At 42.6% G+C, this 16981-nt stretch overlaps 1 protein-coding gene across 1 annotated transcript in view; it reads right to left on the bottom strand.

Annotated features, from left to right (window-relative positions):
* Nucleotides 1–16981, bottom strand: part of TRPC5 (transient receptor potential cation channel subfamily C member 5) — a 284716-nt gene that overhangs the window by 62953 nt on the left and 204782 nt on the right. Inside the window, 2 exon segments of the mRNA XM_040442706.1 lie at nt 1930–2252; nt 6142–6281. Of these exon segments, the coding sequence (XP_040298640.1) occupies nt 1930–2252; nt 6142–6281 (463 nt within the window).

The raw sequence follows: 16981 nt of genomic DNA on the forward strand, positions 1-16981 counted from the left end.
AATTTTTGGCTGTTTTTCTTTTTCACCTCACCCTTTGTAAGGGCTCATGCACACGAACGTTTTTTTGCGTTCCGTATACGGGCCGTATTTTGATTCTGTATATGGTCCATATATCATTTCATTCACTCTGTGTGCTGTCCGCATCCGTTGCTCTGTTCCGTGGCCCCGCAAAAATTATGAGGCATGTCCCATTCTTTTCCGTTTTGTGGACAAGAATAAGCATTTCTATAATGGGCCTCCTGTTCCGTTCCGCAAATTGCGGAAGGCACACGGGCGGCATCTGTTTTTTGCGGATTCGCAAAAAATGGCACGGTCGTGTGCATGAGCCCTAATTCTTTAGCAGTCACCAAAAATGATCAAACCTCCTATATACATAGGTAACTCATTGCCAATGTACTGCTGTGAGGGGAAGATGTTATCTGAAGGGTAATCCTTATCATTAATACTAGAGGTAGAATTGGGATAACAGTATAATAGTCTATTGTTCTCTTGATAGGCCTAGATTAAAGCCCAATTTTTCGACAGATAATCGCTAAGGAGCGTTTGCATGAATCCGAATCTTTTGACATGTTAAAAGATGATTGTTTGCAGGCAGCAGATCGTGGTGTCTAATAACGATCTGCTGCCGGCAAACCACTATACAGCATGGGGACGAGTGATGGCATAGTGATCGCTCCTCCCCATACTGCGAAGGAGATCGCTCCATGTAATAACAGCAGTCTCCTCCACTAGAGAGCAGGCGATTGCTGGGAGGGAACGCTTCCCTCCCAACAATAGTCTGCCACATCGGGCTGTGTAATACAGAGTTAATAGGCCCACAGAAGAGCACTGCATTGATGTGTAATGTGTGCTCTGATTGATCTACTTCTGGGAGGCTTTCTCTGGTCACAGTTTGGCTTGGAAGTTGAAGGCATCTGTGTTGGTCCCATGTTTATAGGTGCCCGCATTGCTGAGAAAAATGATGTTTTAATATATGCAAATGAGTCTTTAGGAGCAACTAGGGCGTTACTATTACACCTAGAGGCTCTGCTTTCTCTGCAACTGCCGCACCCTCTGCACTTTGATTGACAAAGCCAAGCATGATGATGTTTACACTGCCTGGCCCTGTCAATCAAAGTAGAGATGGTACGGCAGTGGCAGAGAAAGTGGAGCCTCTGGGAGTAATAACAACACCCCCGTTGCTCCTAGAGGCTCATTTGCAGGTATTAAAACTTCATTTTTCTCAGCAATGTGGACACATATGAACATGGGACCAACACAGATGCCTTCAGCTGCCAGGAGCACATGTAATAGGTCGGCCAGTGTCATAGGGACAAATCTGCTTTTAAGTACTGCAGGTAATTGTATTTCAAGCATTATAGATGTAATATATGTAAATCAAAATAGTGAAAAATATGAGCCATCCTGCAAATAGCAAGCCGCCTTAGATCTATGTTGACAGAAGAATAAAAATGTAATGACTCTTGGAAATAGATGATGAAAAAAAAACTGAGAAAAATGGTTGGTCCTAAGGGCCCAAACTAGGCTGGTCCTAAAGGGGTTAAGCAGCACTGTAGTTATTCACACAGTATTGTAAAAACCATGGAAGTCTTCACAGATAAAACTATGGCTTTTGGATAACTGCCGAATATCTGATATTAGGGGCCACATATGTCCTTGTTTCATGGTGACCTTTAATTTTGTAAATTGTCCTAATGCCTCTAATGTGGAGGAGTAATGATTGATATCTATGTCTTCCTAAAGCTCCATCACCAGTTCACTTCCAGTTGTGTTGGGAATAAATCAAGAGCAGCCAGGGAATGACAGACTAGAGTGGAAGACATATTGCTAGCGGATATGATACTTGAAACATATCATTTCTTTGTACAAATACACACACAAATAGTAACATAATAAGAAACAACTATGGAGGACAGCAGGTGGTCTTACGTGGAGAAGGCGTTGTTCTGTTTTTCACAGCGTATTCCTTTGCAGTTGTTGGGTTCCTCAGAGGCACTGGTCTCATAATAAAAGTAGAGTTGGTTTAGTCCATTGGCAAAAGCCAAAAGCACCAAGCAATAGATAAAGAGGAATTTGAGAATGTCCAGCAGCATCCGTCCCAATGAAATCTGCAGAGGGCCAAGATGGGAGTTTGCTGTGAACAGTGAGATGAGGCGCAGGGAGCTCAGGATATTGGATATTGCAAAGAGTGCTTCGGCAATTAACGTTGGGTGCCACATATCCCATTCCTCTCTTGGCCTTGAGCCGTTGTACTGAGGGAATAAATACAGGAACAACTTGTAAATTATCCAGGCTGAGTCACACAGAAACTGTCCTACGGCTTGTGCCAAATGGTTAATTTAATCAATGGTAGCGTGGCCCTTCTGCCTGGAGAAATGTCATCCTTTACTTGCACTGAAGGGCCTGCATTTGACTTATCTCCACTTTACAAGGTCAAACAACAAGTAGATTAAAATCTCAACCGGCTCAGTCAGAAATATTACATTTTGAATACAAGCACAGCATCTAGCAAGGAGACAGGCTGTCTGACCCCGGAAGCTATAGGTTGGACATGTTGATCATTATCACCCTCTGCTAATTAAAGTGTTGGCCTTGTTCACACAAGAATATGTAATCGTTCTAGTAAAAGGATTAGTTAACTATTAGGAAGATCCTGAATGCGGATATCATGTTAGTCAAAGCAAAGCTTCAGACAGACAGATGGAAATTTCCATGTTTGCACCATGCTCTAAACTGGTACTTTATTTACCCAATAAAAGTCAGTGGAGACTGAATATATCCACAGCCGCATATTGTGTTTCATATTTACACCCCTACTGGAATGGAGAAAAAAAACTGTAAAACAGGGGTAACATGGCACCTCGAAATGTATGTAATATGGGCTTAAAGGGCATCCTGTCAGCAGATTTGTACCTATGAAACTGGTTGACCTGTGCCATGTGCACTTGGCAGCTGAAGACATCTGTGTTGGTCCCATGTTCACATGTGCCCGCATTTCTGAGAAAAATGTTGGTTTAATATATGCAAATGGGAGCAACGGGGGCGTTGTTATTACACCTAGAGGTGCTGTTTTCTCTGCAACTGCCGCCTCTCTGCACTTTGATTGACAGGGTGAGGCAGTGTAAACGTGATCACACATGGCCCTGTCAATTAAAGTGCAGAGGGCACGGCAGTTGTAGAGAGAGCAGAGCCTCTAGGTGTAACAGTAACGCCCCCGTTGCTCCTAGTGGTTCATTTACATACAGTTGCAAGAAAAAGTATGTGAACCCTTTGGAATGATATGAATTTCTGCACAAATTGGTCATAAAATGTGATCTGATCTTCATCTAAGTCAATAGACAATCACAGTCTGCTTAAACTAATAACACACAAATAATTAAATGTTACCATGTTTTTATTGAACACACCATGTAAACATTCACAGTGCAGGTGGAAAAAGTATGTGAACCCCTAGACTAATGACATCTCCAAGAGCTAATTGGAGTGAGGTGTCAGCCAACTGGAGTCCAATCAATGAGATGAGATTGGAGGTGTTGGTTTCAGCTGCCCTATAAAAAACACACACCAGTTCTGGGTTTGCTTTTGACAAGAAGCATTGCCTGATGTGAATGATGCCTCGCTCAAAAGAGCTCTCAGAAGACCTACAATTAAGAATTGTTGACTTGCTTAAAGCTGGAAAGGGTTATAAAAGTATCTCCAAAAGCCTTGCTTTTCATCAGTCCACGGTAAGACAAGGAGTCGCCGTCCTGTAAAGATGACTGCAAGAGCACAGCGCAGACTGCCCAATGAGGTGAAGAAGAATCCTAGAGTATCACCTAAAGACTTACAAAACACTCTGGCATATGCTGACATCCCTGTTAGTGGATCTACGATATGTAAAACACTAAACAAGAATGGATTTCATGGGAGGATACCACAGAGGAAGCCACTGCTGTCCAAAAAATACATTGCTGCACGTTTAGAGTTTGCACAAGAGCACCTGGATGGTCCACAGCAGTACTGGCAAAATATTCTGTGGACAGATGAAACCAAAGTTGAGTTGTTCGGAAGAAACACACAACACTATGTGTGGAGAAAAAGAGGCACAGCACACCAACATCAAAACCTCATCCCAAAAGTGAAGTATGGTGGTGGGGGCATCATGGCTGCATCATGGCTGCAGCGCTGGCCAATCGCAGCGCACAGCTCTTAGCCAGGCTATGAGCTGTGCGCTGCGATTGGCCAGCGCTGCAGCAAGGGACACGCCTCATACAAAAAATCACTCCAGTACAGCAAAGGGAGCGCAGACACCGGAGCCTATACCGGGCGAACGGAGCGGCGCCCAGACATACTAGTAAGTGCAGGGGGACCCCTGGGTGCCGCTCTGCCCACTGATATAGTTAGTTTTTAGTTTGTAGAGTAGTGAAAGGTCCTCTTTAAACAGAAGAAAATACGCCTTCTGGAGTGGCCCAGTCAGAGTCCTGACCTCAACCCGATTGAGATGCTGTGGCATGACCTCAAGAAAGCAATTCACACCCGACATCCCAAGAATATTGCTGAACTGAAACAGTTCTGTAAAGAGGAATGGTCAAGAATTACTCCTGACCGTTGTGCACGTCTGATCTGCAACTACAGGAAACGTTTGGTAGAAGTTATTGCTGCCAAAGGAGGTTCAACCAGTTATTAAATCCAAGGGTTCACATACTTTTTCCACCTGCACTGTGAATGTTTACAGGGTGTGTTCAATAAAAACATGGTAACATTTAATTATTTGTGTGTTATTAGTTTAAGCAGACTGTGATTGTCTATTGTTGTGACTTAGATGAAGATCAGATCACATTTTATGACCAATTTGTGCAGAAATCCATATCATTCCAAAGGGTTCACATACTTTTTCTTGCAACTGTATATTAAAACATCATTTTTCTCAGCAATGTGGGTACATATGAGCATAGGACCAACACAGATGCCTTCAGCTGCCAGGCGCACATGTAACCGGTCAGCCAGTGTCATAGGTAGAAATCTGCTGACAGATGCCCTTTAAACACAGTAGTAAATATGGACAAAATCATCTGTAATTATGTCTGTCTCTTATGAATGAGGCCATGGCACAAGTAATAAACAGTATCTTGTGTAAAAATTTTAAGGGGTATTCTGGTTGTAGCAATTTATTTACTATACACAGGATAGGGGATAACTATCAGATCAGTGGGGTCCTATTGTTAATAGAACAATTGAATAAGAACGTTAGTGACAGGTGGAGCATGCGCACTGCTGCTCCATTCATCTCTATGGGAGTTTGGAGCCGAGCACAGCACTCGGCTGTTTCTGAAACTCTTATAGAGATGAATGGAGCGGCAGTGCACATTCTCCGCCTGCCACTGCGTTCATTTTGGGAGGCCCCAAGTGGTACAGAGTCCCCATTCTTGTAATTGGTGGGAGTCTCAGCAGTAGAGAGTTCCTATTCTGTGCATAGAGAATAACTTGCTACAACCAGAATAACCTCTTTAGCTACTGTATCAAAAACTATAGCAACTCGGCAAATAGCCTTGATTATCCTCTCCAACTGTTTGGTGTCTACAGCTCCAATTCTTCTCCATGGCTAGAGACTACAATCGAACCTGGTGTAATCTGATAATGCAGCCATACTCCCTTCCATCTCAGCCCTTCTTCTTGTTAAAGAGGAGCTGTCACCTCTCCTGACATGTCTGTTCTATTAATTACTTGCATTCCCCGTGTAATACCATTTCTGGAGCATGTTTTTTTATGACAATGTTGCGCCATTCATTTATCATTCCTGGCAATTGGACATGATCAGTGGGGGGCAGCACTGATTAGACAGTAGCAGACTGTGCATGGACAACCAACACCCCCCTTTCCCCTCTGGTAATGCCCAGTTGTACATTTATTCCTAAATATCTAACAGGAATAATAGAAGGGTGACACACCATAGAGTTATAAGAAAAGGTTCCAGAATGATCATGTGCTGTCCATGGACGTGTGCTGTCCATGGAACACTGACATGTGAATGAGGCTTTACTTGTTATTTTAGGTGTTTCGGAGTAATAAATATTGTGAAGGTGGACAGACAACCCTACAAAATTACCTTAGAAAGCTTTAGCACTAGATTTTATTTAATAGACAATGCCTTACAATTCTTACCTTCACGTAAGCAACAATTTTAAGGGAGATGGTTGCAAGGTAGAGGGAATTCATTGCAAAATCCATAAGGTTCCACCAGTCGTGCACATATTCGTTGAATCCCCCATCCCACATCTCTTTTATTTCTCCCCAAATAAAACCTGTCAATAAGAAAGTAAAGGAGTCAGATACAAAAATGCAGGTGAAGTGACCCAGCGGATCACTGCTAAAGGTTAATCATTTGCAAAACGTTAAATTTTGTGATTTCTCTCCATGCGCTATGTATTCCATATAGTGGCATATGGACATAGAAACAGTTAACTCTTGCAGTCTTGGTTAGGTTGCTGTGGAGACTGGTAAGTCTGGATCCTCTGGTTAGTGAGTGTTAGCATAGCAGAGCTAGGGTCAAGACCTACGTGCTTGAGCTTCTGCCACGTAGGTCCAAAGAGAAGCCTCATCTAGGAAACACCTGAAAATCTGCCAAAGAACAACTTAACTGAGAGATTACCCCTGAGAGAAACAGAAGGAACATATATAGAAGGTTTGGACCCATAAAGGCCATGCTGGATACAGACAGCAAGGTACCGGAAATTTATAGCAAAAAGACTTTACTGCTTGTGGAAAGTGTATATTGCTTCGCCACCCACCAGGTAGCAGCTTAGTGGTTTCCCTGCAGCGAAGTCCAGATCCTTGTATAGACATTAATGGGTAAAAACCAGGGGACAGCCAGGATAACGCCCTTGGTCATATCTGCTGGTTGACACAGTGCTTCCACACCCACTTCCATAACATTGCTTTTTGAAAAAGTCCAACAGACAGCAACGAAAGTCACTTTCTTGCATTGGCCATTGAACAAAACATCCCTATTCACAAAATCTATGCAATTTTATTTTTTATTAAGATCTCTACATTTGCATTAGAACACAATTGGGGTCATTTATCAAACTGGTGTAAATTAGAACTGGTTTAGTTGACCATAGCAACCAGATTCCATCTTTCACTTTTGATTGCTCCTTTGGAAATGAAAAGTGGAGTCTGATTGGTTGCTATGGGCAACTAAGCCGGTTCTAATTTACAAATTATCCCAAATGTTTTTAGCTTTTTTTTGTATTATCATTTATTAAAAATGTCATATTCAAAATACCAGACCAATTTCTGTATGGAGTGTCAGTGTATAAGTTACAGTTATAAGTAATGCTATTATTCTCTCTTCTCTTGTCACAGAAAATGAGACAAAAGCCTACAGAAAACCTATAAAAGCCAATGGGGGTTACATATCACACCACAATAGCGCAGAAGTCTGCAGGAACTCTGACTACTTTTGAACATTATAAGATCCCTGCTGAATGCAACTCAGGGTTGTAATTTGCAAGTTGAACTTTCAGCCAGAGAGATGTACGGTAAGCACAAAGACAGATAACAAAAGCTATAGTGAAATAGTAGTAGAGAGACAGGGTATCAAAGCAATAGTAAAGGTAAAATGTGTGGAACAACCATGGGAGTAATGAGAGATGTCGCTGCAGGCAATGTAAATAAATTGATCTCTGGACAGCACTATTCTTTATACTGTCCACTCATTTTATGTTACAACCTGCTATTTTAATCTAGTTGTGAAGGCTTTTCTCCTTTCTTTCAAAATCTTACTTCTTTTAATAATGGATTTTTTTTTAAAGAGAACCTGTCACCTGGATTTAGTGTATAGAGCTGGGGACATGGGCTGCTAGATGGCCACTAGCTCATCCGCAATACCCAGTCCCCACAGCTCTCTGCGCTTTTATTGTGTTAAAAAACCTTTTTGATCCATATGCAAATGACCTGATATGAGTCCTGTATCTGGAGATGAGTCAAGCGGAAAGGAGCCCAGCACCGCCCCGCGTCCTCCGAATCTCCTCCTTGCTGGCGACACAGAGCTGGAGCGCCGAAATCTCGCGATGCGCGAGCTAGCGCATGCGCAGTGTTGGCATCATGTTCATTCCCTGTACTGGCATCAGCACAGGGAACGAACTACGCATGCGCTAGCTCGCGCATCGTGAGATTTCGGCGCTCCAGCTCTGAGACGTCAGCCAGCAAGGAGGAGATTCGGAGGACGCGGGGCGGTGCTGGGCTCCTTTCCGCTTGACTCATCTCCGGATACAGGACTCATATCAGGTCATTTGCATATGGATCAAAACTGTTTTTTAACACAATAAAAGCGCAGAGAGCTGTGGGGACTGGGTACTGCAAATGAGCTAGTGGCCATCTAGCAGCCCATGTCCCCAGCTCTATGCACTAAATCCAGTTGACAGGTTCCCTTTAAATTAACTTACAGTGAGGAACAGAAGTATTTGAACACCCTGCGATTTTGCAAGTTCTCCCACTTAGAAATCATGGAGGGGTCTGAAATTCCCATTGTAGGTGCATTCCCACTCTGAGAGACTGAATAAAAAAAAAAAAAATCTGGAAATCACATTGTATGGTTTTTAAAGAACTTATTTGTCTCGCACTGCTGAACATAAGTATTTGAACACCTGAGAAACAGCAAGAATTCTGTCTCTCAAAGACCTGTTACTTTGCCTTTAAAAAGTCCACCTCTACTCCACTCATTAATCTAACTTAGTAGCACCTGTCTGAGCTCTTTAAAGACACCTGTCCACCCCACAGTCAGTTAGATGCTAACTACTACCATACAATGTGATTTCCTGAAAAAAAAAGTATTCAGTCTCTCAGAGTGGGAATGCACCTACAATGTGAATTTCAGACCCCTCCATGATTTCTAAGTGGGAGAACTTGCAAAATCGCAGGGTGTTCAAATACTTCTGTTCCTCACTGTAGTTACAGGAAATACATTGTCTATGTCTACCCTGCACGTCTCTATGCACATTAAATACATTATATATTAATCTAATGACAAATGGCAATTAGATGACTATTACTAGTGATCTGTAAATAGAAAAATACAGCAAAGTCACAGATAATGTCTCCCTGGCATTCTTTTTGCCTAATATGGAGAAATGAAACTTTTCAATGGCAGGGTATTATTTCCATTACAGCATTGGAGAAAATATGTTAAGATAGATTCAGTGCTTGGTCATAGTTTAGAGTAGTTTACAGTTTGATAATTAGTATCTGTAGTGGTCTAGGGTGCTAAATGGTTTAAAGACTTTGTACACTTTCAGATGCAATTTTTGCTTATGAATGCATTTTACTTATTTTTGGCTAAAAATTATCTTTTCAATTAGCCTTTATTAAAAATATTGAGCCGTTCTGTCACAAAGGGTTAACTGTTTTTCTAACTGTGTACCTTTATCTCTAAGCTACTAAGAGGACATACACACTTATTGAATCCACATTCTTATCAGTAAGATAAGAACTGACATTTAATGAGTGTTTATAAAGTGAGAGCAAAATGTAGAGATACAAAAAGAGGATTACGGTACAATTTGAACTTCCTGGTTTTGGAAACAGACCAGGAGTCACAAAATAGGTACCTAGAGTGGAGGCTATCAGAGGCGCCAGGGGGCGGAGGTGAGTTCTATATAGAACTATATATATATAAACATAAAGTGAGAGAGCAGAGATAAGGAGCCGTCAGCTCCCCAACTGACAGAAAAGGGAGAAAATCCAGATCCTTTTTCTAGAGCATGCCAGCTCTGTACAGAAAAAGGGTTCCATATTTTTTAATAAAGACCAAATGAAAAAATTATGTTAGCTCAAAATAGGTACAATGCAATAATAATAAAAAATTGCCCCCAAAGGTGTGCATAGCCTTTAATGGTACCATCCATGAGAATTTAGGATAATTATGGATTAGTGCCCCTGTGTCAGGATAACACGACTACGTCACACACAAACAGGGATAATGCAGCCCTAAAACTGCCCGGACCCACTATCCATTCCTATTTACATGGTTACCCTAGGCAGTGACCCCACAACTGGACAACAGTCCCTATACTGCAATATGTGAAGGGGTAACACACAAACATGGACAAACAAACAGACGAACAATAAAAGAGTAGTTGTATGGAAAAAGGGTCAAATGCCAGTGGGACAGTGCAGTACAAGATATGCCAGAGGCAAACGAGAAAACAAGACATGCCAAAAAGGCAGAACCAGGAGGTCAATACAATACCAAATTGCCAGAAGCCAAAAACTAAGTCACAATACCAAAATCCAGAAATCCAAGCCAAAAGAGTATTCAATACTTGCAAGGGAACAGCAGGGGAGCCAGAGGAAAATAAATTCACCGGCACCTGCACATGCAGGTACCAGCCTTTTATACTGAAGAAAGGCAGCTTACGCCAGTGTGCCTGCACGCCAGGTGGAGCTGCCGACCGAGCGCCCTGGCACTTGGGAGAACTGGTGCACCTCCTTATTAGCCTGGGGGTTGGACGTCAGCACAGGCCCTGGTTCCCCCGGCAGCCAGACACTGCAGCCGCACGTGGGCAGCAGAGGCCAGGAGAACTGTGACAGCCTGGAGCTCTAGGGTGGTTTCAGCTACCATCTAATGCTTTTTGCTGTCCTAGAATGGAGAAAGGGTTATTGATGTTATCTCTTACAGTCTAGGGCAGTAAAGCATAATAATATTAATTAATAAATCCTCAATAGTCTAGGTTTTCAAAGGTCACTAACTTTTAACACAACTTAGCATTTAATAATAGTACAAACCACTATAAAAAAATTGTAATATATCTTATTAGCGAGAAATGTCTAGTTCTCCAGTTATCAGCTTCTCCCACTTGCCAAACACTTTTCTCTCTGAAATTTGTCCTGAATCTGCCTCAAGATGGAGCAGCTCACAGAATTATCAGATTTCACAAGTCAATATCAGACTATGGAGAAAGAAGGGGCGGAGTGAGGAAGAGCTGAAGAGATAGGCGAGCAAGAGAAACTGTACCAATTAAATACAGTTTATGTCTCAGCCTGATGTGCTTTATTCATATCAGCACAGGTCAGTTCTTCCCTATAATGCCCTACTTGATCCTGGGACTGCTTCTAAGTGACTGTGAGAAAGATAGGAAGCAGATTCTCCTCTATTTTGTTTGCGGTGGATGGGAGCTAGTCTCCATTCACCAGATCTGGAAGAACTGTAAACAAGAGATACAAGTTATATAATGACCAAAAACTGTGCTATTTGTAATTACACACACTGTACTATTGAATAATGCAAAGTTTGTTTAAATGTTAGGTATGCTTTAAACTAGTTAATAATAAAAACGTTGGTGGTCTAGGGTGAAGAAGAGGTTTTTTTTTCATAATATAGCTTTACATCAGAGATGTTTCTTTTTTCTGCTATAGGGGTCTAAATCCTCCACTTTGCTTTAACAGCACCAGTATAGGGGTATAACTGCATACAGCTTTTACCAATGTTAAATTCAATGGAATGTATAAATCTACATGCGGCAGGTCCCCTCTAGTGGTGGTAACAATCAGTTTATAATTTACTGTACTTCTCTAACTGTAGGGGTCAGTTGGCTGAAGGGGAGGGTTTCCTGGTACTAGGAAATCTCCTGCCTCCACTGCACCCCTGGTGTTGGCACAAATACTCTCTGGAGAGCTGTATAATATTTTAGCATTATGTAATTGAAATTGTTAGAATTACTAAAATAATACAGAAAGCAGTCTTGCCCATCAAGGGCACTGCATCAGATTCTGCAAATTTGTAGAAAACAGCAACAGGTGGTTTGCAGGATCCTGATGTATCTACCTGATCGAATCCCCTTTGTAATGTCATTGCAAGCTCAGTGACACTTGCTTCTGCAGTTATTCACATAAAGTTGTTTGCAGAAAAGAAGGATTGCATTGCTTATCTTTCAAAATTTTCCATGCAGTTAGACAAGATTTTTCCAGATACATTATACTTAGTTTTACAATATTATAGTTTACATGGATGTAAATCACTAATATAAAACATATTACATTACAGTACATTTCATGTAATCAACAGTCCTTTTAGCAGCCATTTAATTATTGTTACTATGACACTAACTTTGATATATATTAGTCCAGCTTTTATTCTTTGTGATATTCTATGAATTATAGTGAATCCCGTTTTATGGAAACAAGGATTAATTAATGTGTCTCTTTATCATTCAGTTATGTAAGATCTCTGAATGCAGTAAGTGAATGAGAACATAGTCTAAAAACTTGTTCAGATCTCTGTATTTAGGTTAGACCATACTCTGGATGACATTCTGATACATTTACCTACAATGAAACTTAAAGGAGTTCTCCAGCTTTGAAACAATTTGGCAGGGGTCAAGTGTGCCTCTGCAGCCAATGGCCAGTGGTTAACTGTAGTGGCAAATATGACCCCTGCCCACTTCAGGAGTTGACAAGCAGGGACCCAGAGTGCGGTGATGTCACAATGTGGGGGGGGGGGGGACATAGAATGACAACAGAAGGAAAATGACCAGAAACTAGGCCTCACGACTAGGGAAAGGGAAAAGGCCACCACCTAGGAAGCCCTAAACCTAGCCCTGACTCCTGTCAGTATGAATAGACCCTGAAGGGAGGATTATTCATACACCGTAAACCTAGGCCCTAGTAACCCTGAATATCCCTAGGAGTAGTGACAGAGTCTGAGACCACTGGTTCCTTCCCAGATGAACAAACCAGCGTCTCCCTGAGGCCTAGTAAACAACGAGCAAATGGGAACAACAAAATACAAAGGGAAGTACACTTATCTTCAATAGAAAATGGATGAGCAGGAACTCAGATGAGAACCACGCCCCAGCTCTTCCAACTCCAGGCAGATAATATCAACCGCATGGTATGAAGTGTGAGTCCAGACTAAATAGAGGAGCAGTAATGACCACAAGCTACACCTGTGGAGCAGGAACTGAGATCTGGTGGGAGGGGGGCTGCTGAAAATTGTTTCAAAGCTGGACAACCCCTTTAAATAACTTTTCATTATACAAAAATGAATAATACAGAACATTTCTGTAAGCCAATGAAAGGCATACACTGGCAAAAGATATGACCCTTAAAGGGGTTGTATGAGACCAGAAAAACCTGGGTGCTTTCTTGCAAAAACATAGCCCATCCTCCTCATAGACTGTGTTTGAATATTGCAGCTGAACCTCATTCCAGGAAATGTTTTATTTAGTATTTAAAGAGAACCCGTCAGCATGAAAATACAATATAACCTGCAGGCAGCAGGTTATAGAGCAGGAGGAGCTGAGCAGATTGATGTATATTTTTGTGGGAAAACATTCAGTAAAACGTGTTTTATTCATTTATATTCCTACTTATTCTGGACTTTGAAGTCCAGGAGGCGGTCCTATCAGTGATTGACAGCTATCTGTGTATGCACAGTCATAGAGGGAAGGCTGTCAATCACTGATAAGACTGCCTCCTGGACTTCAAAGCCCAGAATGAGCAGGAATATAAATGAATTAGATACAAGTCATACTGAATCTTTTCCCACAAAAGTATATATCAATCTGCTCAGCTTCTTTTGCTCTATTACATGCTGATGCCAGGTTATATTGCATTTTCACGGTGACAGATTCCCTTTAAGATATTGTCTTGCTATTCATTTTCTGAAGCCCAGCTGTTTTTAAAAGGATTAGCTAGAAGTAGACATGGTGGTCCGCTGAATACCATGGTTTTGACTACAGAGACCACCAGCAATCAGTTGGTATAATTTGAGAAAGCTGCAGTTGGTCAATTCTCCTACAGAGCCTGTCCATGTAATATATAGACAGACTGGGTACGTCATCTAATCTTTAGTAATGGTTCCCATCTTTGCTTTAGGCTAAGTTCACACGAGCGTGTGTGATCTGTGGCCGTATTGCGGCCCGCAAATTGCGGGCCGCAATACACGGCCACAGTTCCGTGTGAATTCCGCATCACGGATGCGGACCCATTCACTTCAATGGGTCCGCTAATCCGGAATCGCGGAACGGCCGCACGGGACGGGACCCCTCGGAAGCACTACGGAGTGCCTCCGTGGGGTTACGTCCCGTACTTCCGTTCCACTAAAAGATAGAACAAGTCCTATCTTTTAGCGGAACGGCCGGATCACGGACCCATTAAAGTAAATGGGTCCGTGATCCGATGCGGCTGACCTACGGCCGGCGATCGTGCATTACGGCCCGCTATTTGCGGGCCGCTGCACAGGCACGGGTCACACACGTTCGTGTGAACCCGGCCTTATAAGGGTCCATTCACACATCCGTAGTGTATTGCAGATCCGCAATACACTCGGCAGGCACCCCCATAGAACTGCCTATTCTTGTCCGCAATTGCGGACTAGAATAGGACATGTTCTATTTTTTTCTGACGTCGCGGACCGGAAGATCGGCGGCACGCTCCGGAAATGCGGATGCGGACAGCACACTCTGTGCTGTCCGCATCCATTTCTGCCCCATAGAGCATGAATGGGTACGGCGATCTGACTTCGTGAGCAAGGAGGAGATTCCTGGATTGCTGGACTCCTTCACAGGGCGGCATGGCTGGGCTCCAGAACGGTTAGTGCAGCCCCTTGGGCTCCTTACCAGACTGATTTACATATATATAAAATCATTTTTTACACCTAATAAAACCACTCAGAGATATGGGACCGGTATATTGCGGACATGTAACGGCGATCTAGCCGTGCATGTCCGCATCTCTATAGGGTAAAAAGAGGTGACAGAATCCCTTTAATTTATGTTTCGATCTCAACTCTTGAGTGAACAACGAATCTCAGCAATTTCAGCCGCTGATGGTAAAACTGTCATTGTGGTATTGATTGAACATTCTGACAAAGTATCAGTCACTTGTCACTTTCTGAGAAGTTAATTCAAAAGCAACAACTTAATGACTGCACTTCCTGTTCAAAAAGTATCTGCCACAAGAAAACAGTGAAATTAAACATAATTATCAAAGTATGGCTTTTTGGAGATGCTTTAAATCGGGTAAACCACATGAATAAAATGAAAAAAAAAATGCATCAAAGGAGGTTTTTGGGACTAATATTGATAACCTATCCTTAGGTTACTGCAGCACAGTTCTGTACACTGTCTAGTGGTAGTGCCTGGTTACTGCAGCACAGTTCTGTACACTGTCTAGTGGTAGTGCCTGGTTACTGCAGCACAGTTCTGTACACTGTCTAGTGGTAGTGCCTGGTTACTGCAGCACAGTTCTGTACACTGTCTAGTGGTAGTGCCTGGTTACTGCAGCACAGTTCTGTACATTGTGTAGTGGTCGCGCCTGGTTACTGCGGCACAGTTCTGTACACTGTCTAGTGGTAGTGCCTGGTTACTGCAGCACAGTTCTGTACATTGTCTAGTGGTAGTGCCTGGTTACTGCAGCACAGTTCTGTACATTGTGTAGTGGTCGCGCTTGTTACTGCGGCACAGTTCTGTACACTGTCTAGTGGTAGTGCCTTGTTACTGCAGCACAGTTCTGTACATTGTCTAGTGGTAGTGCCTGGTTACTGCAGCACAGTTCTGTACACTGTCTAGTGATAGTGCCTGGTTACTGCAGCACAGTTCTGTACATTGTGGAGTGGCCACGCCTGGTTACTGCAGCACAGTTCTGTACATTGTGTAGTGGCCACGCCTGGTTACTGCGGCACAGTTCTGTACACTGTCTAGTGGCCGTGCCAGATTATTGCAGCCCAGTTCTGTACACTATGTAGTGACCATGCTAGGTTACTGCAGCACAGTTCAGTACATTGTGTTCTGGTCATGCCTGGTTACTGCAGCACAGTTCTTTACACTGTGTAGTGTGCCAGGTTACTGCAGCACAGTTCTATACACTGTCTAGTGTCTGTGCCAGGTTACTGCAGCACAGTTCTGTACACTATCTAGTGACTATGCCTGGTTATTGCAGCACAGTTCTGTACACTGTCTAGTGTCTGTGCCTGGTTACTGAAGCACAGTTCTTTACACTATCTAGTGGCCGTGCCAGGTTACTGCAGCACAGTTTTGTACACTATCTAGTGGCCGTGCCAGGTTACTGCAGCACAGTTCTGTATATTGTGTTGTGGCCATGCTAGGTTACTGCAGAGCTGTTGTTATTCACTTGAAGGGGAACAGTGTTGCAGTAACCGGGCACGGCCACTACACAGTGTATGGAGCTATGATGTTCTAATTCCTGGGTCTGGCACTCAGTGGCTCCTTCAAACAGCTAATCGTCAAGGTGTCAGGAGTTGTACTCCTGCCAATTTAATAGTGGATATCCCAGAAAAACCTCTTTATAGTTAGTAAAGGACCTTCTTTGCTAACTTTGTCTAAATTAATTTTCCTTTTTATTCCCCTTATACAAAATCTTTTCAAATGAGATTTTTTTTGGTAGACTTCAGCCAATGACTCTTAGTGCCACTGTTTTCCTGGCTATAAATAAGCTTCATCCCACTCCCATCATTATCATTAATTGGAAAATGTATCAAACTGTCATCCCTCAATATGCACAATGCTGGATCGGCAGGAATATTTAGAAAAACATATTTTTTTCTATGATACACCACTATCTCTTTCCATTTTTCATTTTACACAGTCTTACTAATGGCAGAGGTTATTATTAGAAGGGCAGAGAAAGAGGCTTGGTCAACTAAAATTTTTTTTGTAAAAGGAAAAATTGAAGTAAAAACTAAAATAGTTTTTTCTTCACTGAACTCTGAATAAGAAAGTGGGAGGATGTGGTAGGTTTGGGTTATAGGTTAAAGGGGTTGCGCAGCAATTTATATTCACGGCTGGCTTTAGGTGTTCAGGCGCCCTGTGCGAGCTAATCTTGTGGCGCCCCCATTCCCCCGGTTCACCTAAACATACACAAAGAGGAAAACAATCATTGTAACAAATTGTTTTTCACACAATCTCGGGCTGGCCTGCTGTAAGAGACCGACTGCGAGCTGTGTCCAGTGGCGGATCCAGATAATTGGTCTCGGGAGGGGCAC

This window comes from Bufo bufo, chromosome 8, assembly GCF_905171765.1.
Source record: "Bufo bufo chromosome 8, aBufBuf1.1, whole genome shotgun sequence".
In the NCBI taxonomy this organism is placed as follows: domain Eukaryota; kingdom Metazoa; phylum Chordata; class Amphibia; order Anura; family Bufonidae; genus Bufo; species Bufo bufo.